Source organism: Copidosoma floridanum, unplaced genomic scaffold (genome assembly GCF_036245765.1).
Source record: "Copidosoma floridanum isolate Cflo_tuat_1 unplaced genomic scaffold, Cflo_Japanese_pri ptg000030l, whole genome shotgun sequence".
NCBI lineage: Eukaryota > Metazoa > Arthropoda > Insecta > Hymenoptera > Encyrtidae > Copidosoma > Copidosoma floridanum.
Genome location: NW_028321907.1, coordinates 822,004 through 847,334, shown reverse-complemented (window position 1 = coordinate 847,334; position 25,331 = coordinate 822,004). Strand labels below are relative to the sequence as shown.

Genomic DNA, 25,331 nt, shown 5'->3' with positions numbered 1-25,331 from the left:
AAAGAATAATGTTATTCTTGCTGCAAATGACATTTTACTATACTTACGACTAAACTATTTTTGTCATCCTTCATACTTTGTACTTACAAAGTTGCGACTGGTTTATAAAAAAGACCACATGGCACTGCTTGAATTACTATTGTTACATGACGCCTAGTGAGAGCACGCTTGAATACGAAAGTCAAACTTTCAACTCACGAAAGAGAAGTTTGTATGTTTTTTTGTTAAGACTAGAATAAAAAACTTTTAAAAATGAAGTTCGCATATAAGGTAATTTTCAACTAATTTATACTATTTATTTTTATCCCTGCTACCTTTTGCTAAAAGACGTACTGATGAAATTTCTTTTCCATCAATTTACGTATTCCAACCTACAATTAAAACTCAACTCTGTTATATTTTATTTTTTAACCAAAAAATTTGTAATAACACGTTTTTTTTAGTTCAGTAATTTATTGGGATCAGTTTACCGTGAAGGTAATTTATTATTCACTCCTGATGGCATGTCAGTTATCAGTCCAGTGGGAAACAGAATCACAATATACGATTTAAAAAAGTGGGTTAATATTTTACAATTTTTTAAAGCTGCACTGTTATTAATATGTATATATTTTTTAAATGATGATTGATATCTTTTTTCTAGTAATAAATCGCAAACTTTACCAATAGAGAGTCGATTTAATTTCCATGCCTTGGATTTGTCACCAAATGGTTATTCACTTATAGCTATCAATGAAGGTACATTATAATTAAGACAATTTAATTTCTATTGAACAGATACCATATTCACTGTATTTATTTTAAAATTTAATGTTCACAGAGGGTGAAGCATACGTCATAAGTATGATCAGTAAGGTTGTGATTCATAGATACAGATTTAAGAGAAAAGTACAGTGTGTCAAATTTTCTCCTGATGGCAAACATTTTGCAGTATGTAAAGAGGGCACTGGTAAGACATTATAACTAATTTATGCTTTTTTTATTTTTTGTGAATAACCAACAGTACCAATTAATAAAATGAATTTTTAGTTTTCATTTTCACAGCTCCTGGTTTGTTAACTGGAGAATATAATCCATTTGTTATGGAACGAGTTTTTCATGACTCTATTGACGACATAACGTGTATTGAATGGTCTTTTGATTCTAAGTTATTACTTGTTGGTTCAAAAGATAAATGTGCAAGATTGTATAAGCTTGATAAATGCATGAATTTTAAAAAGTACACATTGGGATCTCACTCCGATGTCATAGTTGGATGTTTTTTTGAAAAGAGTAACTATGATCTCTCAACTGTTTGCAGGTAATTTTTATTTTTGATCTTTTTTGAATTTTAAGAATTTTATGAATCAATTTGAAATAAAAATTCTAAATTAAATAGAAACGGACATCTCCAGTTATGGGATTGTTCCTTAGAACCAAGTGACCTTGTTTATGAACCACTTGGTAAAAAAATTAAGCCAAATGACAGCGACAGCGAAGATGACGTGGATTTAGACAAAGTTCTAGAAAAAACAGAAAAGCAAAAAAAGATTTCTGAAAATAAACCATCAGACGATGAAGAAAACATAGTAATGGATGAAGTAAGAAATACAAGGAGTAAAAATAAATTGCTTAAGGAACAAGTTAAAAAACTAAATTACTCAAAATTAGGAAGACATTATTTGTTGGATGAAGTACGTAAAAATGATAAAGATGCTGTTTTAACTGCTGCTGCTTATCATCAGGAGACTCGAATTTTAATTGTTGGATTTAGTAACGGATCTTTCTTCTTGTACGAAATGCCAGAAGTTAATATGATACATTCACTGAGGTACTTGTTACACAAATTATTAAGTTATTGATAATTATTCTACAATTAATCCTGAAAATGATTTTTTCTAGTATAACAAGTCATCACATTTCTTCCATTTCGATAAATTCTTCTGGCGATTGGATAGCAATCGGGAGTAAAGAATTGGGTCAGCTACTAGTTTGGGAATGGCAGAGTGAAACTTATGCCATGAAGCAGCAAGGCCACAGTAGCAACATGAACTGTGTTGCTTACAGTCCCGATGGACAGTTTATTGTTACAGGTGGTGATGACGGAAAAATCAAACTGTGGAATACATCCAATGGTTTTTGTACCGTAACATTCCATGAGCACACATCTTCTATTTCTGGAATATTGTGCAGCAAAAATCGAAAATTCATTGTATCTGCCTCTCTGGATGGCACTGTTAGAGCATATGATTTAATGAGATATCGAAATTTTAAAACTTTTACGTCTCCCAGACCTGTACAGTTTGCTTGCGTTGCCTTGGATCCAAGCGACGAGTTTATTGCTGCTGGAGGACAAGATGTTTTTGAAATATTTTTGTGGAGCATGAAACTGGGAACTCTGGTGGAGGTAATATCATCAGCGAAATTACTTTTTCACAAACATGTTGCTTTAGGTTTTCTGTTTATAAGAACAATATTTACTATTTTGTATTATTTTAGATTTTAAGCGGTCATGAGGGTCCAGTCATGAGTGTGGCATTTAATCCTAATCCCGCAAGTACCGAGTTAGCTTCGGTTTCGTGGGATAAAACCTTAAAGTTTTGGGACGCCATAGAAAAAGGATCGAGTCACAATACAATACAATTGACCTCCGATGGTTTATGCGTTGTTTACAAACCAAATGGTGAAGAAGTTGCGGTGGCAACTTTAAACGGCCAAATCTCATTTTTTCATTGTAAAAGTGAAACGCAAGTCGGCACAATAGAAGGAAGGAACGATTTAGGCAGTGGACGATCAGAAACAGATTTAATTACTGCAAAAAAGAGTTTAGAAGGAAAGGCTTTTACAACCTTATCTTACACAGCTGACGGCAATTGTATCTTGGCTGGTGGACAGTCGAAAAATGTTTGTATTTACAGCGTCAAAGAATCCATCTTGTTGAAAAAGTTTGAAATTACTCAAAACAGATCGTTAGATGCTGTTGATGTAAGTGCGATCGATTTGCTATTAAAAATTATTTATTTGTGTAATCTGGAAATTAATTTTTGGGGGTGTATTTTATCAGGATTTCATAAATAGAAGAAAATTAACGGAGTTTGGAAATCTCGGTTTGGTTGAAGAGCGTGCAGAAAGTGAAGGCGGTAATGTCGCTTTACGATTGCCGGGAGTCAGAAAAGGCGACTTGGCGAGCAGAAATATGAAACCTGAAATTCGAGTTTTTTGTTTACAATTTTCACCAACAGGTAATTGTTAATCTCTTAGAATAGTTATCAATGATGTTGATAAAGATTTTTAATTTTTTTTTTTTTTTTTTATGTATTAGGACAAGCTTGGTCAGCAGTAACAACAGAGGGTTTATTGATCTATTCATTGGATGTTGGATTGGTTTTTGATCCATTCGAGCTTGAATTGGGAATAACGCCTATGACCGTAAAAGAAACTTTAAGAAAAACGGATTATTCGAAAGGTACTTGATTTTTTATGTATTTACTATTATAACGTATGCAGATCTACCCCTAAAGTTTCTTATATGACTAAAAATGTTATTCTCCGTCATTGCAGCTGTTATGATGGCCCTTAAACTCAACGAAGTTTCACTGATTCGTGAAGTGATAGAGAATGTTCCTAGATCTGACAGTAAGTTTTTAATAAATAAAAAAAATTTTGTGTTCAGCTTATGCTTACTATTAAAATATTGATAATGATTTAAATTTTAGTTGTACTGACTGTGGCCAGTGTGTCTGGAGCTTACATAGAAAGATTGATGAAATTCGTTGCTAGCGAATTAGAAGAATCGCGGCACATACATTTTTACTTACTATGGGTTGAATCAATTTTAACCGAACATGGACCCAAGGAAAATGCAATATTCAAATTACCGACATTGTTATTACTGCAAAAAAACATGCAACAAAAATACGATGATCTCAGTAAAATGTTAGCTAAAAAAATTTACTTTACAAGGAAAGATGTTTGACATTTTTAATGTTTATTTCACAAGTGACTTTTAATTTTCAGATGCGACTTCAATCAGTATACCATTATGTACCTCCAGAAGTTGAGTCAGTTGAAACACAGGAAAAACAACAAGGAAATCCAGGATGTGATGTCGGACAATGAAAGTAATCACGAGTCAATGGACGTAGATTAATTAGAGAAAAAAAATAGCTAGGGCAATTCTTTTGCTCAACATGTACAAAGTGTAATTAGACAAATGACTTTTCCATCTAATAATCATGAATTTTTTAATAAAGAATTAATATCGCTCGAAAATTGATCTACCATTTGGATGTTTATTCTCTGGTGGTTGTGGTAAACAAAATTTAGAATAACTGCGATTGATAAATTATATGAAAAAAATTAACGACTTTATTGAAAAAATTTGCATGTAACATCGTCTCTATGTTTCTACATAAGATTCAAGAAAATAACGCGTCAATGCAAGCAGGTCGACTGTTTGACAAAAGCTTCAAGCTCTCCATCGTCCATCGTAGAGGAAAAAGCGGAGCGAATCGTATCTTCTCAGGTCTTTTTCAGCAACAGGATCGGCCAGTAGAGAAAACTAAAGACCATGAAAAGGGTGGGGAAAATGATGCGACTGTACTTGTCGATCTGCTCCGCTCGGTTCTTTGGTCTCCTTATCAAAACCTCGGGGTCCAGCCAAGTGTTCTGCAAAAGATTGCGGCTACCCGCTCGCTTGTTTCGCGATTTCGGCGAGTACACGGATTCGTAGTCCCACACGGACACGCTCTTCTCAACGATCGACAGCCTCTGCAAGCCATTGTACAATTTCATCAATTTAACACGTCACACTGCATAATCACGGTTCTCATAACATCATGTTACCGTAGGCAAGCGTCTGTAAGCGTTGAAGGCCTCGCACTCCCTCTGGTACTCCAAATCCAAGACCTTGACCACGACAAACTCGCCGAGTGCCGAAAAAACGAAGAACATGCACCCAGCCATCCAGAGATCCAGAGCCTGAAAACAGCCGGTAACGTGTGTTTTTGTATCCATACTTGCAGTATGAATATAAATTTACGTACCTTGACGTAAGCGACGGGCGGTATGTCGCTCTTGAGGCCGGTGAACATAGTGACGAGGGTGAGCATGCTCGTGACGAGGAGCGTGATACGTCCTGGGATGGCGTCGAGGCCGAGCCAGAAGCTGAACCAAGAAAGCATGACCACGAGACTCGAAGGGGCGAAAGTTTGTATCAAGTGGTGGCCGATCTGACGCTCGAACTGGAAAAAGACCATCAGCCGCGAAAAGTTGCCTGCCCACCCACGCAACGATCATTCTTTTTTTTTTTTTTTTTTTTTTTCATCTCGCTTGCGCATGCAGAAATAAGAGCGCTTACCATTTTTCTCGTTTATGAATATCACCGACTCGCCCGCCTTGAGCGGGTTTTCCAAGTTGTACTGGAGCAGCTTCAGCTCGGGGTTGACGACGACTCCCTCGGGGCCCCATCGGAGGCTCAGTTTTTCGCTGTCGTAGGAGACTGGAAAGCGGAAAAAAAAAACAACCAAACGAGTTGTTTGTCCATAAAGAACATTTTTTTATTTTTTATTTTTCTAAAGACAGGGAGAAAGAAGAAACTCTCCCGTTACTTTCGGCTTTCGCGAAGCGGCCTTTTTTTTTTCTTCTTTAGCACTTTGCACACCGGCGTCATATTATGCACAATCATAGTTGACAAGTGCGCACGGTGTAGTAGGCTTTAGGCGCATGTAACGGCACCTACCTTTTCTCTCTCTCCTCTCGATCTTCTACAAAAGGCTCTCATTTTTTTTTTTTTTAATTGTAATTTCAGTTATTTGCTCTACACACAATTGAAGCAAAATCGAGATCGGCGCTCAAGTGCACCTACGTCACGTATTATTATGCAGATTTACGTGTCTGGAGGAAAAAAAAAAAAAAAAACTTTCATCCGCAAGATGTGCCTCTCTGGGAGAGGGGCCCTCCTTTTCGCTCTCCTATGGAGCATCTACATATTAATATGTACACACAAGCGCGCGCCGATACATCCGAAAGTCTAGCTGTATAATAAAAATATATATCTCGCGCGTGGATGCCCGTGCGCGTGTTGTACACACGCTAGATCGAGTCGGTCACTTTAATTTTCAAACCGGAGATTCGGGGGCACGAACGATTTACGTGCTTTCTCTCGCGCGTCCCGTTCTCCCGACGCCGCCGATACACGTCAATTTTTCCATATTATAAATATTAATTGACCCTCCGCGAGATTATTTTTTGTTTTTTTTTTTTTTTTTTTTTTTTCAATGGAATTTCTCGTGTAGGTACGTACGGTTTTATTTTTTCGACCCGAAAAACAAAAAACAAAAAAAAAACACAACGACGCGCCGAACAAAAAAGTAGGCAACGAGGAAAAACTCACAGCTTTCGATGTACATCGGGCAAACTTGCATGTCAATCGGATAAAATTGAAATTCCATCTGACAGGCGATAATTGCGTGCATTCGCGCCGCGTAACGGACGGTTTTATTCCTGTAGAGGGTGACGGAGGAGTGCTTGTTGTTAAGCGCCGAGATCTCTGGAAATGGACGTTTAATAACGGGCTTTCAATGAAAATGTTACTTTGGAATAAAAGCCGTGTGATGCTCGGACACGACGACGCGCTTACCCGAGACCTTGGAATTCAAGAAATACGGGTCGGGCTGCCAGATGTGGTCGAAAAATTCGGGCGGAAGCGTCACGTAGTCCTCTCCGTCTTCGAAAATTTCGATGGGCATCCTCAAACGGGACTCTGTCCAGGTTTGGTAGATAAACATGTCGACCCTGAAAAATTCTTATCTTTACCTCTTCCCCGTTTTACTCGTTTTATGTGCACCCGCGATTTTTGTGCCGTTTCACAACGACCGCAATGTATACTTGAAGTTTATTTCACTTGGAACTAATTTGATTGTGGTAAAAATACGGGAAGTTTTTACGGATCGAGTAAACGACGATGTAGTATACTTAACGAGATTACCGAAAATCCATGTCTTCGACGTTGATGGAGTTTATGTCGACGACGAATATGTTGAAATGCACGACCACTGGGGATCGGCCCTTCGTAGGTGGTCTTATTTCTGAAATCACAGGCGTATCGGGGATACATTGTATACTCGTGTTAAACTGCGCGGAGTCGTCAACGTACCTTTTATGTAATGCTCAGGCAAAACCATCCTCGGCCACGTGGTATGGTTCTCCCCGTGAGGTGCATAAGTACTAAAATTATAAAAAAAGGAGTTGTAATAAAAAACGAGGAAAGATGTGCTCTCGATGGAAAAGCATCGGGAGGCGCTCACTTCATGGAGAAGACCGCGGTAAGGGAGCCAACGATGGTGGAGTACGCGAGAAGACGTGAGACCAGAGTCGCGCTCTTCATCGTTACATCTGAGACAAGACAGTGAGGATGTATCCTAGAGGACCCAACGACCGAGAAGAAGAAGAAAACGATGCGTGCCGATTAATCAATTGGCGGCTCGTTTTTTCCAATCTAACGCTTGATCACCGGAACCGCTGGTAGTTGTTGCCGGCTCGACGATTAATTTGTTACACGTCAGGTGCAGACATATATACCCACGCAAGCTAAAATTTCCGTCCTCTTGCGCAATAGATCTACACATTTGTTGTTATATAGCTTTTCTCTCCTGTGACAATATTGTACCTTTATACTATACGTTTTAGCACACCGTGTGTTCCACCGATCGCATATATCGATAGATTCCGTGTATGGTCTACACTAAAAAAAATGATCAATCCGGGAAACGTATGAAAAAAACTCGCCAAAGAAAGACAAACGTCGAATTTCAAGCGAAACGATGCTATATTGGAGGGGGAAAAAAAAAACAGGTCGCCGGTGGACGATCGCAAAGTAGCATACGTAAAAAATCTGTAAAACTGAACTGCCCACTCGTGCGGATTGATACCGAAGAAGAGCAGAGCGAATGTGTTAGCACTTATACCTTGCGCCCGGGCATTGTCGCTTTCGTACATTATGCTAAAATTTCTGGTGCGCGAATACATGCGCGCATTCACGTTGTACTGTATAAAGGCTTACGTAAACTTTTGCTTTCTAAAGTAAGTGTGTGTATATAATACCTATATGCAGATAAGTTGTTGGCACCGCGTGTTCGCGAATGTATACCTATCGGTGTTACAGTTGTGCCGTTTATTTTGTTCTCAGGGTACTGGTGAAAACCAAAGAAAAAGGCGCAAAAACGATCGGGACCGGGGAGGGAAGGGAAGGGAGTATGTACAATAAAGGACACTGCATCACGGTGATGCTGCCAATGCCTGTGTGTACGTATATATATATATAAATTGTACATGTATAGGTACCCACTTGGTCGGACGAGCGCAGCCGACCTCAATCCTCGATCGAAGATGACTCGCGCTTTCCCCACCTCCTTTCCCCAAGATTGGACGGATGGACCCGTCAGCTCGGATCCAGCCGAGAGACCCGTAAACTCGTGGCATAGCCGGTACCGTTTCCTATACATACACCCGTACCTGCCTACGGCTCGCGAATCCTCGTGGGATTTGCCATTTTTTATGTTCAACCTCCAACAACAACCGCTTATACCAACACCGATTCGTAAAAACTCACATTTCGAGCCAAAGATGGGTGACATTTATTGTTTCAGCTGTTGTTTGGTTTGGGTAGACGAAACACTTTTGATTTGATCCGTAGTATCGAGCTTTTACGCGGATCGGTAACCGGAGGCGTCTCGAGATGATCTCTTGTAATGACCAAACGAACAAGACGAGTTGATTTAGATTTGGGGCGACGGGTCTCGTGGGGATTTTTTTTCTTCGATTTTCGAACCCGGAAACGGCTCCGAAACTCGCGCGTCAAGTTCACATACGAACGGTTCCACGAAAAAAAAAAAAAAAAACAAGGCTTCCAAACGTGTATTTTTTTTCTTTTTCGAAAATTATTTTCGTACTTTTTTGTATTAAATCTTAATATAATTTCAAACAGATAAATCGTTTTTTTTTTTCCCCCAAGTCACGCGAAAGCTAGCCTCGACTAAATGGGTTTGACGTTGAATGAAAAAAAAAAAAAAGAAAATTAACGATTGATACGTGCGGTTATATAAATTCTTGGCTTTGGCGAAAACAAACAATGTGACTCGTGTGAAACAGTGGCGCCTAGTAAAAACCTGAAAGCTCGAAAAAAAAGTGTGTCACGTCTCATTGATATTATTTTACGATCTTGAATTTTCCTGCGCTCCGAAGGCCCATGAAAGACACCTAACTGTATATCTTGCTCTCCCGAAAGAGTTTTCCGATTTTGAGTTTACCTAACTGGAGTTTTCCGTGGAACCGCTCGTACAGAACCCACGTGCTTGCATATTATGAATAAGTAAATTTATATCATTGTACACGTATACATATATACATATGTATATCCATACACTTGCCGCAGAATAAATTATAATAGAAACGATCGAGGAAGTTGATCGATCGACGAGCAAGGCGTTTCTAATGTTTTTTGAGTGGTTGTATTGTTCTTTTTTTGTTTCTACCAAACATAAAATGTACGCCACGTATTACATTGTGATGAACAAAAAGACACGACAAGTAAGTAGTTGTGAATCGGGGGAGAAATAGTGGATACGTTGTATATACAAGTATGCGCAGATGGAGCAATCAAACAAGGGTCCAGATCACCGCCAGCAGCCACTATATAGAGGGCAGTGCACCGAAAGAGCGTGAGAGAGAGAGAGAGTTCGGGTCGGGGGTAGGTATTGATTGCACCACGGCGTTGTTGTCGGCGTCGTCTGGCAGTGAGGTGGTTGGTGGCGCGGGCGAGCAAACGAGTGTGCATCGGCCGGCCTCGATACCATTACTTGACAACTCGCGTATACTTAACCCTTTTGCTCGTGAACTTGTGAACAGCTCGACATGCCTGCAGGACTCCTCGTCGGCATCGTCGACGCGTAAAACCCCGCGCAATTTTGGCACTGCCTGCCTCGAGCCGATACACGGTCCATCAGCGCGCCCACAAGGTTAGTGCCCTGTTGAGTTTCATCCCCATCATTGTACGTGACTACATGAGTATAAGTAGCATATATTATATTATACGTGTATCTACATATTTATGGTTCACAAAACATATTATATACATACCTACCCATGCGTGTTGAAGGTCGTGTCGATTTCGGTATGAAAACCCGAGGCTACGGAAAATATAAGAATTTTACTTAGTTTTTCACGCGTACAGACTATAAGTACCTATACATGCTCTAGGTAAATTTTTTTTTTCTTTTCATCCCTACATGGCATAATATGTATGTGTATGTATGTATTACACATACAACCACGTGACGAAATATTGGAGTAAAGTTGTTACGGCACGGTGTACTCGTTATACATATTGTACATACAGTAATATATGCCTTTACTTACGCGAGGGAGATAAGCACGTATAATTATATACAAGTGTAAACCCGTTGATAACGTCGATAATTGCGGTTAATCATCCGCCATTTGTGTCAAAAGTCATAGACGCGACAGGTGAACTCTGCGGGCTGTGCAAACTTTTGACACGAATGGCGATCATATGTATATGTAGTGTAGACACATACCTACCAATGAGCATACTTAGTGTTTATTCTGCCAAATTATTTTTATTCTTATCGGTACGATTTAGTGGATCTAATAAATAAATGGAAAGGCCAGCAGTTAATTGACATCTCGGTAAAAGTAAAAATTAATTCAATTCAGGGTCTTTGAAAAGCCCGACTTTGGATACTCTTCTTACCTTGAATGAGTATACGGTGTATATATATAATGGACTGTACTTTTCGCAGTCGTTTTCCCCCCAACCTGTGGAGTTATAACTGTCGATAATTCTATTAAACCTTTACATCATGGAATCGACTAAAAATACATCATTGGATGGTTTTCATAAAATGCAAATGGTTGAGAACAACTTCATTATCATATGGACAGGGTATTCTTGGAGAAGCACAGCAAATTATTCTAAAATTAGAATACCTCTCCAAATTAGGATACGTGTTAGTTTTTTTTTTTTTTTTTTTTTTTTTTTTTCGATAGATGAAAAGTGAGTGGTGTGTTTGTCTCTCGCTATCGTAAAACGTCGTCAAACCATAGTAAAAATTTTTCCCGTTTTAAAAATTGCCAATCCAAAATTAACCACATCTCGAGAATGGTATACGTCACATCTTCCTAGAATTAAAATCACCGATGTACAATAGAAGATCACTTTTTCTTTGAGGTAAATTTTTTTACCAAAGCCATGGAATTAATGACGATTGAGTATAAAAATTAGTATCAAGACTACATGCAGTTGAATCATAGGGGATGCCCACTTTGACGTTCGATACTTGCTGCTCACACCCCTCACACGTGCACGCTTTCATGCATACTTGTATAAGGGGTGGTTTAGAAGCAACGCTCTTTTGCAAGCATCAATGCACAACCATATAGGTGTACCGTAGATAATTATATCAATATGATTGAATATCTATCTATGTATATATATGTATATATATTCACAAAAGCTGCGTATCCGCGCGATGATAAATACGAGCAGCAGCTAGCAGTGGTGGCGGCGTCGGCGGCCGATGCTGGAGAGGAGAAAGTCAGTCAGTCGTGAAAGTGTCGGCTTTTGCATCCTTATTTTTTGAGTCCTCGCTCTTACACACAAATGCGTTTTCAAAGTCTTCGGTATAATTTTTCTTTCATTCGCGGCTACTTATACACACGCGGGCTCCGTTGCGCAAGCCACCGATTTAATTGATATAGGCGCGTATTTGCCTCCAGGATTTTTCTCTTCTTCTTCTTTTTTGTTTTTGGTTTTGTCAGTCGGCTAATAAAACATACTAATCGGTCAAAGGAAGTGATTATGGTTGAGCTGGTTGTTTTTTTTTGCGCAAACGATAAACTGTCGATTTTTCGTCGATGCCACTATATAGCAAATCGAAAACGCAATCGACGTACTTGAGACGCTTGCCTCGGTATCGTTGGCATTCCGCGAGGTTTTTCTGTATCGGTAACGCAGCTGCAGCGGTATCATTGTTATTATTGTTATAGGTACCCAGCAATAGCAGCGTCAGTCGAGCGGAGGATGTAATTTAACACTTTCACTGAAAGTCCGCGAGTGCAACGCTCCTTGGCGCTCGAGGAGAAGTTTAATTTGACCAGAGGGAAGGGGGCGGCCGGTGTTTTGAAAAGCAAAAGTTGATCCGTGAAAACCCTCTAGCACGTATAATAAACCAAGCCATTGTCACACAGGCCCTCCTCCCCCCAGGGATTTTTTCCGTTTCACCGATTCGACATCGGTACCTATATACATGATAAAAGTCGCGCGCGGGAGGTACACCCATCATCACATATACTTACGTGGGGGCAAAAACCAGTTTTGTTGTATACATACATAAATACGTTACGCGCTCGCACGCGGGCAGACCCGGCAATTTCTTCGGGCGCTGATTAGAAACGCGTTTCATGTTTCAAGTGCAATAACCTTGCGAGTATAACATCTGCGAGATGGATTTTCTAATGCACTTATTCGCGTAATATCGGAGAGAGGGCGAAACAACAAAACCCAAAAACAAGAGTCGGGGATATTGGTTTTTTGGGGTTTTTTTGGGGTTTTTTTTTTTTTTTTTTTTTTTTGGCGTTGTTTTTCATTTCATCGGAACGAATCGCGTATTCAGAGTGTATAATGCGTACACGTACACACGGAGGGTTGGGAGGTAAAAAAAAAAAAAAAAAAATTCACTCCGTCATAAACCAAAGAGAACGTGTAATATTTATAAGTAAGCTTTTAAGAGCTCGCATAATTTGTAAACTTGTGACTTGTCACGCGAGATATCTCTTCGCAGATTGACAGCCGTCTCTTACTCCTTTTTTTTTTTCTTTTTTTTCATAAGAATCATCATCAGAAGAAATTAAGTCTCGCCGCGTATGTTTATGTACAGTGATGAATAGAGTAGAGTGGAGTACATAGATAGATCCACACACATTGTATAGGTATGGGCTTCAGAAAGTGTTGTTCGAAAGTGCCTCGACCCTGCATTTGAAGAGCCGCGCGATGCATGCATTATACGTTATACACGTGTAGGGGAGAAAGGTGATTTCATTCGCGGATCTTCTTTCTCTCCGCCACAGTATAGGTATACTTACACATACACACTAAACTCACTATGATCCCAATGATGATGATCACGATGTCTCTATGCGGTCGCGGTTTAATTGTAATCGTTTTATGGCTCTCGCGTGGATGCTTTTTTTCATCTTCCACTGCACGCATTTGCACGCATCTCTCGCCCCACTCGATATCTAGGTGCCATTATTGGTGTGTTGTATAATTACACACGTGTAAATATGCAACAGATACAATGAATGGTTTGCGGGCTACAAATAAACTTGACCACCGTGGGTGCACTCGTATATAACTGTTTCACTTTCGCTGGCGTATGGGCACGAGATGTTCTGTAGGTATATATGTTATTGCCTCTCATCCTCAAGTATACGTCATAACGTCCCTCGCTGCGCAGCCACTCTGATCAGCTGTCCCGGAGAATGCATCGGTATACGCGTGTAAACCCGTTGGTATAGATTTTTCGAAAACTCCACGCACCACCGCAACTTGCACATGTATTTAATTTTTTTATTTTGACGCCTTTCTAAAAACAAAGTATATATATATATTAAGAGAAGCTCATAGGAAATCAAAGTCGAGCCGTTCAGTCGTAACGTTGATTCCTTTGGAAATATTTGTGCGGCGCGACAAGGAGGAGATGCACACATATACGTACATACAATAAGGTGTACGGGTATATATATAGTAATTGCTAAAGTGCCGATGGCCGTAAGAAGAAATAAAATCCAAGAGGCGCAGGTAGCCGAGCTGAGCAATAAAAATAAACGGGTACGGTACCTTTGTCGTTATCATCGGGAGCGTATATGTATACACTAGTCGGGAAAACCTCCAACGGGAATGATGGAAAAGTCGGGTGGGTATAGGGCTGTAAGAAAAAACAAAAAAAAAAAAAAAAAAAACACAGGTGTATCAAAATATATACTAGTGTATACAATTGTGATCAACGAGACTGGATACACGTACATGAGCGCAGAGCTGCAACGCGCTTTTCTTTCCTATACATATAGGTATAAAATTTCTCGCGCGTTCTTTTTCTACCACATCATACAGGTGGTATATTGCGGAAAACGCGGGAGAGGAGCGAGGACTCGGGAAGAAAGTATATAATATATACACGAGCCGAGGCGCGCTCGGACCTAGACATTGACCTCGAAAGTGGGAGTCCGCGGCGATAGCGGTGTAAATGTCTATACCTACACATTTTAAGTACTTATTCACTACGTCCTCTAATGCCCTGTTATGTTGGCTGCGCCAATATATACACCTATAGGTACTCGCTTTCATCAAATAACAAAACCTCGTTATAAGATATATCGACAAATGCCGAAACGTCGATTTAAGTATATATTCCTGCAGTCTCTAAACGTATGCTCATTATATTTACGCATAGGTAGACACATGTATATGTTTGGATGCAATCTAATAATTCGAGATGGGAAAATTCGCATGAGCCACATTAAATTATTGTATTTTATTCCTGTCGACGTGCTGTTTTTTCACGTGCGCGCAAAGTACGCGTTATTTTGCATTTTTCCAATTTTTGTTTTTGCCCATATTCCGAAGGAGCAAAAAATTGCTTGGAGTTAAAAATTTAAGTGGCCCGTAAATTATGCGAAAATCGAGAGGATTTCCTTTAGTTGGAGACGGATCGGTATACATTGTAATCACACACGCGAGCGAGGAAGTCACTTATTATGTAAATACGGTAATAATCTTTGGATGATTTATGATTGGCTTTGGTTCATACAAATATGCGTATTCATTGCCAACTAAAACGTGACCTTTACCCCGGTCTTGAATTTTTTGTGTATTTTTTTAAATTTCAAACTCTATTATATTTTCCAGCCCATCTACACCGATCATTCATTTTTTAGATGACAGAAATCATATCTAAGCTCAAAATTTTGAGGAATACACGTACCTATGTACGCATATAAATCCGTGATAGAAAGGCAAAAGCATAGAGCGAAACGAAAGTAAAAACAACGTCCGCGGATAGTTTTCGAGAGCTGTACGGACGCATAACACGAGGTTCGCTATTACCCGGTGATGGCTAGTACACGGCGTGTAAGCGGTGCACGCACGTTCGTAGCTCCGATACGAGCAAATAAAAAAAAAAATAAAAAAAAAATAAAACGGAGGGAAAAAGGAAGGGAGACAGGAAGAACCAGTCCCCCGATGACTTTCCGCAACACCGTAGCGCACCGCGTTACGCGCGATACATATATGCGCACGCTCGCCCATTACGGTGCTCGGCTACATCAGTCGTGGAAAAGTGTGTGCATGTACGAGTACTTTTACCGAATCGTATGTGTTATATAGCGCCCGGGAGCAAAAATTTCCACGCGTAATAAGATTAATCAAGCCGATTTGAAGATTTACGAGCGCGATTAACGGAGGCCTTTCATTGCTGGGTGCACTCTGTGGAATCGTAGAGAGAGACGCGCTTTTGTCACCAAATACCTATTCACGTTCCGAAGAACAAGACGTTTCTTTTTCCAAGAAAATATTAAAATCTTTGTCGTTTCGCGATTTTCGCGAAAAACGTATAATCGTGCAACAGGTGATCCGTGCAGTACAGAGGCGAAAGAGCTGGTTTTTTTTTTTATCTGTGGATTCTGATTTGAAATTATAATGGGATACCGCGAGCTGATACCCCCCACGTGTACGATAATATAATGATAACAGTGTAACAGGTAAAGGAGGTGCGCTTGCGTTAGCGAAAAAGTATGGAAAAGACACGGATACGAGGAAGAAGCGCGCGCGTAATTGCGCAAAGTATATACACGTATATAGGTGGTGTCCCATTACGAAACGACTAAACGCGGGTTTCGTCACTCTCTCGCGGCAATGTTTGAAAAGAGCGCAAATATTTTGACCCCTCGTTAATATGTTTCCACGACACGCGTTCGAGTGTATGGCTCGATTGCGTGTATCCACAGCGATGCACTGGACACATTACCATCGGGGTGCGAAAGTGCGATCTCGCCAGATAATTTTTCCTACCGATCGCGAAACTTTTATCGCCATTTGACGAGCCGATCTATCGCTAACTAACAGCAAAGATCGTTTTGTTGATCGAGAAAACTAAGCGATCGCGCACTACGAAAATGAAGTTTTCAACACCGGCCGATAGATCGGCACGAGGCTTGTAAACGCCGTGCAAATTAGTCTCGATCGAGAGGCAGGTAGCGTATGTACGAGCCGATCGGTAGCTGATGGTAGGAGGGAATTCGTCGCTGTATACCCGCTGATGCCTAATTAATCGTGAAAGAGAGAAGGGGGCGTTAGTGCCATATAGGTATTACTATAAGGTGCCATGTACGGTGGCATAGTTACGACTCGTATAATGCGCTTGTACCAATGTACATCAGCACTCGTCGGCCCGCGCCTCTCTTTGACTCGTGTACTTATCTATCCCCGACAGATTCCCCGAAGCGATTACGTGCCACTTTTTGCGCCACGGCGTGGCACGTGCGTATACGTATGTACTTTTACTCTATAGCTTTTTCGCACCTCCTATTTTTTTCTTTTCTTTACCCTGCAGAATCGTAAAGCTGGTGGAAATTAATACAACGCATCCAAAGGTCTATTTCGAGAGGACGATCGGCTCATCGCCTCCGTATATGTGATGGATTTTCTTGAAATTTCGTTAATTGATGTACCGTCCGCTTCAGAGCCTTTTTTGCGCTGAATCGATAAGAAAGTGTTACGGTTGAAAAACAAGTACCCGGTTATTTCTTTATTTTTTTTTTTTTTTATTGAAAAAAAAAAAGAGTTTGGTCTCGATGTCTAATGCGATGCAAGAGTTTGAACGAGATCGAGTAACTGCTCCATAGGTGATGGCGGATAAGGACGAGATGGAAGGTAAAACAAAAACTCGTTACTCGGAACACACGAGGAAAGTCATTAGTAAGTAAGTATATCGTCTTGCGCATCCACCTCGATCCACCATAAATTTAAAGATTTTTCTTTTTTTCCGTGCACGATAACTGTGTGTGTATAGGTAAAACCTAACCGATCGGCTCATCCGATTTCCATCCGAAATCAATCGAGCCCAGAAAGTTGTGTGGGTTAAACGGAAGTTCTTTGAGAAAAATCTCATTGACAAGAAATATTCAACATCGAGCCCGATACATTTTAAGTGTAAGGTCTCGAGGACCGGAACGCGACCGCAAGAGCAAACAGATCATCCCAGTGATAATTCATGAGCCTACGGCTAAGAGACGATCCACTTTTTCAAAAGTTATACTCTATCGGGTCCACCTCGTCGTTTGCTGTACGCACAAACATCGGACGTATCCGAGAGGATCCGAGGTTATTATTTGTTCAAAGGCACGAAAGTTGGCCCGAGGCTTACATGGCTTTATACGCGTACCGATGATCGCTCCCAACGCAGAAGGAAAGCCGTCACGAGCGCGCATTACTCATCACCGGTTTCGACAGGGGATATTCAGACTCTTGGCTTTAAACTGTAGGTATATGATAATTTGCCACGAGGGACCTGTCGGCTAATCGATCCGAGCGGATCAAAAATGACACGCGTTAGATGCCTACGTACACGGAGTTAATGAGCCACATACGTATATTTGTGTACAAGGTGTGTACGAGCGAATCGGGAACGCGAGGAGCGACCGGGAACAGGTTTCATTTCGGGGTTACCCTGCGGGTGATAGAAACAAAATAAAATAAATGATTAAAATGAAGAAAAAAAAAAAAAAAAAAAAAAAAAAATGTATTTCCTCCCGGCAACCTTTGGGTGAAAATATTAAGGTCGCGAGAGTGAAATCGCTGAAGCTTCAACTTTTGTCCGGAATCCGTGCAAGGAGCGATAATGTATATATACTGGGGAGCCCGATCGTTGCGTTACAATACATATATACATACGTGTGCACGAAACCAAAGATATACATACATATGCATACAAGGTGCCGTTCTACTCTTTTTTTTATTATACATGCACACATGCAGCAATGAGCGCGATCATCAAATTCCTTCGCACACTTTGAGTGTGATTCCAGGTACATTTATTAAGCGGACGAAAAATCTGCTTCGACCACATTGGTAAACCAGGTCGCAACAAAGTCGCCCGATGGATTAATAAAAAAATAAAAAATGTCACCGTAGCAGTGCATTATTTATAGCACACATACCTGCGCGCGTCTAACGACTCATGTATACCTCAAGCGTCCATACGCATAGTTAAATATGTCATCTGCATTTTCAAATTTTTTGCCTTTGCGTTATTGTTAGTGATGTAAGTAAAATTTGCGTCCAATACTATTATCACATGTTTTTGTGCGCATAATGTTTATAGGTACTATTGTCGCGCTACCAAGGCGATATGGGTAACATATGCACATGCTGTGAGGTAAATTTAAGTACTCCAAAGAAAAATGGACCAAGGGGGTGTGAAGAGAATCAAAATAGGATAAAATTTATCGAAATCAACGAAAAACGTGTATCAAGTGCCTGCATGGGCGAGCTTTCCGCTGGTGCCCTTCACTGCGCCATCCACGTGGTGATGGTAAATCTCCCCGGGGGGCATACATGTACTCTCGCGAGGTAGAAAGAAGGGGTTGCCCGTTGGGCCATCGTCGTCGGACCCGCCAACGTGATCGACTCGCTCGAGCCTTTCGAGCACAGGTGCACATCACTGCACACACAACCATCACCAGCACAGCCGAAAGTTTCCTCCCCCCCCCTCCAAAGTCCCCCTCCTCCCTGGGCATGATAGGTGCCTTTCGGGAACGGAGCCGTAGGTAGCTACCATCACCACCACCACCAGCGCGGCTACCGTGGACCAAGCTTATAAAGTATACCAGGAGGAGCGAGCGGGCCTGAGTCGCTGGCACTTGGATAGAGAGCCACGCGCCGTGTGCCACGTTGTGTGTAGTCGCTGTGCTGGCTGGCTCGGGGACGGTCCACCAAAAAAATCGGCGAGTCGATTTTTTTTTTTTTTTTTTTTTTTTTTTTCCCTTCGAGCCACGAGATCGTTGTTCCGATCTCGCGAGCCGATCCCCTCGATTCCGTTGAATTTCAACGCGCTCGCGAAGTGATTGCCCCTCGAACCCGCCCGCCAAGGACTTTCTATTGTATACCTGTTGTTGTGCACCGCAGTTACATCCTCGTACATTTGCATCTGACCGGAACTCGCTCGACTCGAGGTAAGAGAAATATTGGGTTTATAACCAGAGGGCTCCATCCTCCGCAATGTCATTCTCCCGCGCCTTACTTACTTACTTCGCACTGGCCCGAATGACCGGCACGCGCTCTTTCTTTCCTCCCCCCCCCCTATCCTCATCGCACTCGTTACGATCTTTCTCCGCGTGATTGATGGGATGAGTCGCCGAAACAACGACTGAGCTTTTTGCTCTTTCGTTTCGACTAACTAACTCGCGAAAATTGCAAATGTATAACGAGGCGACGAAAGTGGGACACGGACTTGCCTCTGAGCCAAAGTGGAACTGCAAATCGTTTCGAAGCTTGCACCTTTTTTTTTTTTTTTTTCCTTCTCCCAAGTCTCCGATAGAGTTAACTCTGCATCGAGACGTCTCGGGTGATGCTTTTCGCGCCGAGGCGATTAAACGAGCGCACACTTTTTTTTCCTCTCTTTACGACGATTATCGCTATTACCGATTTCGCACGGATCGTACGCTTACTCGTGATTGAAAAATTGTTTCTATGGTAACATTAGCTTTTTCGGTGCAACGTGGCATAATTGAATAGTGATTGTTGAAAATAAATTGTTTGACGAGCGGTATAATGGAGCTCCGTGAGAAATTACGGAAAATCGGTGCATATCGGTATGTACAACTCGATGCAGAGAGCCTCTTCCCAGAGACAAGATCGAATAGAAAGTATACGAATGCATTAACCATCGGGAAGAGAAGCGGGTGCTGTCATCGAACTGCAGCTGCTGCAGCGGCGAAAGTTTGCCCTTGGAAGAAAGGTCCGGTGGAAGTAGGTAAAACCGCGCTGTGTTTGCGGTGCCGTTCTTTGTGCGCTATGTATATATCTCGATACCCGCGCAATCTCTTTCTCTCTCGTGTACTTAATGTATTCTCTCATCGGCCAATCGCAGCAGTCTGTACTTATTTATACACGTGCCTATAAACCTGTTGTACTTAATGGATTTATTTTTTCTAAAAAAAAAAAAAAAAAAATCGTCTCTACGACTTAACGATCTCGTGTCTGACAAACGCGCCCGTTACGTGTTACGGGGATACACCTACGGTTTCGTAACTTTAACGAGCTAAAATTCAGTAATTTTTAGAAATTTGGGTGAAAGTGTCGCAGGGGTGGGGAGTGATTAATCGAACGGCATACATCAGATCGGATCGGTATAGAGCGCGGAGCACGAGAAGCCGTTAAGTGGAGCGATCGTTGTCCGAGACGCTGTAAAACGAGTTCCGTAAGCAGATGTATATATATAGTCGGGGGGGGGGGGAGAGGGGAAAGGAGTGAGAAGGTACGGTATCGGTCATGGGGCGGCGAAGGAAAGGGGGGGGAGAGGCCCATGGTGCGTATCAGCTATATATACGCACCGCATCGATCTCACTCTCGGTCTGGAGGCCAAGGCCCCCGCGGTAGTTATACGTACGTATACATATATCTGTAACTGCTCTCTGCGGTAGCGGCACATGCTGCATCAGCTAGCTCTCGCGTCTCACAAATTACGGAAGAGACGTAGAAAGAGGGGGTGAGGGGACGACGAGTTTATCCGCGGCGAGCATCAATTTGCACTTTCTCCGCTAGCGGGGCTCGGAAAAAAGGCGGAGTATAACTCCTATATATATACACCCACCAACGCCGCGAATAATACCTATACGCGTGGGTTTATGTATATACATACATATAAATAGAGACTTGGGCACTCGTTTCGTTTCCGCATATCAAGTGAAACTCCGTCTATAATCTGCCGAGTGCACGCGAGCGTTCAACGATCGCGCCGCTCTTGGGGTATTTGTACTCATACGAATACCGATTCCTACAACTTGCACGATTTTTCCCTGCGTCCTTTTCTATAATTGCCGATTGAACCGATTATTTCGGCTTCTCCGCGTGTGAAGGATATCTATATCCGCATGTTAAATCATTGGTATGCATCTTGTGCACGCATGATTATCACGGGATCATCTCGTTCAACGGTGATCACTGAAAGCTTTAATGTTTTATTGATGAGAGATATAAATTTATGTGTGTTAATTAGGTAGCAAGAGTTCAGTGACACGAATTCCAAAGGAAAGCGCACGAATTTCGTTCGCACGATTAACATTTTTTAATAACCAAATGCGTTGCTTGGGATTTCGGGGATTCAGGACGTGTTTTTTTTTCTTTTTAATTTCATGACGGTCGGCGGTGCGAGTTTCTTATATCTGTGCACTACTAATAATAATAATAAGTACTTTTTCTAGTTGCGCTCTCGCGCGCGCTATAAGCTCGGGAGCGATCATTTCCGAGTGAGAGTGTGAGATTTCTCTTTCGGAATCGCTGATGGGCGAGCGTGCGTGTGCGCTCTTAATCACATCTGCCTCGATGAGCGTGTAATGTGCACTTCCTGGTGGAAAAAAAAAAAAAAAAAAAAAAACATCGCCGTGAATAGTTTTTAGGTGCATCGTCACAAAACACGCGCTGCTTTCATGTGCTATGTTTGGTTGTTTGTTTACAGGCAATGGCGGGTCTCATCAATTCGACGACCACCTTCATAAACGACGCCTACGACTATTACCTCTGGACGCTGTCTCTGTCGGGTGAGGACTTTTTTTTTTTTTTTTTAATTTTTTGCAAAGTCAAGTACACATACAGCAATTGTAAGTGGAAGCTTGAAAAGTGCCCGATCGGCAGTTTTTATTTTTGAGGCTCGAGTCGAGGAATTTGTTTCGCAACCGCGCCTCGGCTCGAGTTCGGCTGACTCTGCGCCGCACATTTTCCCGAGGAGTCAATTGCAAATATGCGTACATATTTGAACTGCCGTATATTTGTACGGTTAATTTGAAAATAATTTTCCGTCTTTCGCAGACGAGCGGACCAAGGGATGGCTCCTCGTCGATTCGCCCAAGCCCACGGTACTCTATACACTGCTGTATCTCTTCATCGTGTGGTCGGGGCCAAAAGTAATGAAGCGCCGGAGCGCCTTCAGGCTCACCTGGGCCCTCGTGCCCTACAACCTCGCTATGGCCCTCCTCAACGCTTACATTGCAATCGAAGTATGCACGAGTTTCTCCTTTTTCTCTCCCTTTCTTTTTTTGTCTACTGTCACTTATGAGCAAACGTTCCGTTGTAGCTGTTTGTAGCCTCCACGAAGTTACGCTACAGTTACGTGTGCCAGCCGATAAGACACATATCGAGGCCCGAAGAGCTCCAGGTAAAGTTTCAAGAAAATTGATAAATCAGTCAAAGAAAGTTAAAAAAAAAAAAAAAAAAAAAAAACTCACTCAACGCAATTTGCTCCTTACAGATCGCTAACGCCGTCTGGTGGTACTACTTTAGCAAGCTCCTCGAGTTTTGCGACACCTTTTTCTTCATCCTCCGCAAAAAGGACAACCAGCTGAGTTTCCTGCACGTCTACCATCACTCGACGATGTTCTCGCTCTGGTGGATCGGAATCAAGTGGGTGCCAAGCGGTTCGAGTAAGTTTACATTACCTATCTTTTTCTTTTTTTTTTTTTCTTTTTTTCCTTTTCTTAAACTCACGCGTGTAATCTCTCGCCAGCCTTCCTGCCCGCCATGGTCAACAGTTTCATCCACGTGCTGATGTACTCGTACTACGGGCTATCGGCGCTCGGGCCGACGGTATCCAAGTACCTCTGGTGGAAAAAATACTTGACCATCCTCCAGCTGATTCAATTCACGACTGCCCTGATCCTCGGCATCAACGGCATCAAGAACGGCTGCGACTTTCCGCTCTGGATGCAGTACGCCCTTGTCATCTACATGGTCTCCTTCATCGTTCTCTTTGGCAACTTTTACGCCAAAGCCTACATCGCCAAGGTATGACATGGTTACAGTTTTTTTTTTTTTTTTTTCTTCTCTTCGTCATCGTTATCTTTGCATCAGAAATACATGTGTATATTGTTGGTTTCGCAGGGTAAACGGGCCTACGCGGCGAGGCAGTTGCAAAAGGAGAAGCTCAAGGCAACGGCCTTGGAAAGCAGCAGTAACGGCAAAAAAGTTGGCAACGGGAAAGCGAACGGCCACAGCAACGGCTACACGAACGGAGTCACCAAAAAGGTTCAGTGAGCGGGGGACACCTACAGTGTGCCTTATATAGGATTAATTTCAATATATACATACACAGGCTGGCAAAAAAATTACTTTTTGACTCGTTGTCGAATGCTCCGCTGGTTGTTAGGTAGAGAGTTTTTTTGCTTGCCCCGTATCAGTCGAACGACAAAAACTTGTTGGAGGCAGAGAATCGAGCGGATCGGTTGTTCGGGGCCGCTGTAGATGAGTTATTATTATACATTATAGTTCGCAATAAGTGTTCTTTACCATATTACCTATTTCTCTGTATCCTATATCCATGTACATACCTATGCGTATAATACGTATATGTATCCTTGCCTGGAAAGATAAATGGTCTCGCTTTTTTTTTTCATCACATAGTCAACTTGACTCCTTTTACATCGTAAAGCAAAGTTGTTCTTTTATTTTTCCCAGGCAGTGGTATACGCATGGAAACAGGCACGAAATTAACCGTTTGGAATATAAATATACCTATATCAATTGAGATGTGATGGTTATCGGAAAATTTTTAGTCGAACCAAAAACACATGCTGCTATTACATCATATTATACTACTGTTAATTTTTAAGTGAATAAGTCTTGCGAAGAAACAAAAAAGGATTATTTAATAATCGTGATTAGCAAGTAACAATAACATTAATAACAATTATTATACTTAAAATGATCATGATAATAGTAGTAGTAATAATAATACAACACAAACGAAAATCACATTGTACAGGCGTTGGTGTTCACTTTGACTCGTTTCGTCAAAGATTTTTCTACAAAACTTATACATATACATATTATGTAGTTATAAATTATATATTATACGCATTACATACGCACAATAAAGTGTATATATAAATTTAATACATGTATGTACGCACGTAAATCTAATTATAATATGTGTGGTGAGAATAATGTATACGTGTGACTATATGGTAACATATATGTATATTTATGTTGCACGCAAGCACGCGTATGTACATGTATTTAGTTGTTTTGAAATTTTTTACAATGCTTACACAATTTTACAACGTACAAAAATACCAAGTTTAAAGTACGATATATAACTGTACTCTTGATTCTACATAGTATACATCAGATGATAATGATGATGACGACAATTGTATACTGCGTGCAATTTATTTGATACAAATTTTGTGTGAGCTTAGATCAATTATCATAGTTGACCAGAAAAATATATTGAAAGAAAAGCTTGATGATGTGCGAATGGACAAAAATGGTGAAAAATCGGATACTCGCACTAATAATGTACACGTATTACGCGCAGTAAAGAAAAAATGAAAATTAGAATTAAAATTTGCTAAAAGTCTACACATACCACGTTTTTTAAACAACTTTCATTTATGTTGGAAATTTACAATGTTCAAAATGAGACAAAAGAAAGCTGTAAGATTATCGTTTGGATAATTAACGTTGTTTCTTGTTCTTTGTTGAAAATACATTTGTATTTGTTGTAGACACCTAATATGCTCAATACCTTGTCAATACAGTACATATTATTTTATTTTACACACATTCCAAGTAGAAATTCGTTTTTCAGTCTCTAGGAATGATGTTTGTTTTATTTTATTATTATTATTTTTTTTTATTGTTTAAGTTGTGGGCAATAAAACAAAAAGACTATCGAGTCATCAGCTGGTACCATATTATATGTAACAAATATTATTGTTATAAAAAAAAAAAAAAAAAAAAAAAAAAAAAAAAATCGTTGCTGAGCAATGTCTTATTTAAATCGTTTGCATTCGTACTTATTTTTATATAACACTCTACTCCAAACACGTTTGAAAAAATATACGAGCGTCACGTTAATGTTTTAAATTTATTTATTTATTTCGAGTTAAAGTACAAAATTTCAAGTACAATCAGTGGCATTTAGCACCCACACATAATGAATCGTATAAAAATTACTTTGTAAATTAACGGATATATCACCAAAACGTGGGACTCGATTATA

The 25,331-nt window shown here is 40.8% G+C and overlaps 3 protein-coding genes across 5 annotated transcripts; 2 read left to right on the top strand and 1 right to left on the bottom strand.

The window, feature by feature from the left end:
- Positions 1 to 154: 154 nt before the first annotated feature.
- LOC106641602 (periodic tryptophan protein 2 homolog) lies at positions 155 to 4,240 on the top strand. Its single transcript, XM_014356078.2, has 13 exons — positions 155 to 270; positions 444 to 556; positions 644 to 738; positions 821 to 949; positions 1,030 to 1,300; positions 1,379 to 1,810; positions 1,882 to 2,386; positions 2,479 to 2,964; positions 3,044 to 3,221; positions 3,302 to 3,445; positions 3,541 to 3,615; positions 3,696 to 3,915; positions 3,997 to 4,240. The coding sequence occupies exons 1-13, from the start codon at positions 253 to 255 to the stop codon at positions 4,127 to 4,129; spliced, it is 2,799 nt and encodes a 932-aa protein (XP_014211564.2). The 5' UTR covers positions 155 to 252; the 3' UTR covers positions 4,130 to 4,240.
- A 9-nt stretch (positions 4,241 to 4,249) lies between these two features.
- alka (glycine receptor subunit alpha alkaliphile) lies at positions 4,250 to 7,366 on the bottom strand. The gene is made up of 9 exons (XM_014356079.2): positions 7,287 to 7,366; positions 7,136 to 7,206; positions 6,968 to 7,067; positions 6,620 to 6,774; positions 6,374 to 6,529; positions 5,339 to 5,479; positions 5,025 to 5,254; positions 4,825 to 4,959; positions 4,250 to 4,749 (listed from the first exon to the last, which is right to left on the bottom strand). The coding sequence occupies exons 1-9, from the start codon at positions 7,364 to 7,366 to the stop codon at positions 4,501 to 4,503; spliced, it is 1,317 nt and encodes a 438-aa protein (XP_014211565.2). The 3' UTR covers positions 4,250 to 4,500.
- A 2,443-nt stretch (positions 7,367 to 9,809) lies between these two features.
- Positions 9,810 to 25,071, top strand: LOC106641592 (very long chain fatty acid elongase 4). Of its 3 annotated transcripts, none has more exons than XM_014356064.3 (7): positions 9,810 to 9,995; positions 21,792 to 21,873; positions 22,142 to 22,329; positions 22,407 to 22,487; positions 22,581 to 22,752; positions 22,836 to 23,113; positions 23,210 to 25,071. In XM_014356064.3, the coding sequence occupies exons 2-7, from the start codon at positions 21,795 to 21,797 to the stop codon at positions 23,360 to 23,362; spliced, it is 951 nt and encodes a 316-aa protein (XP_014211550.1). In that variant the 5' UTR covers positions 9,810 to 9,995; positions 21,792 to 21,794; the 3' UTR covers positions 23,363 to 25,071. The 3 variants fall into 3 exon arrangements, with proteins under 3 accessions (XP_014211550.1, XP_089452310.1, XP_014211549.1); XM_089596184.1 differs by lacking the exon at positions 9,810 to 9,995 and adding an exon at positions 16,584 to 16,604; XM_014356063.3 differs by lacking the exon at positions 9,810 to 9,995 and adding an exon at positions 19,109 to 19,287.
- The last annotated feature ends 260 nt before the right edge of the window (positions 25,072 to 25,331 follow it).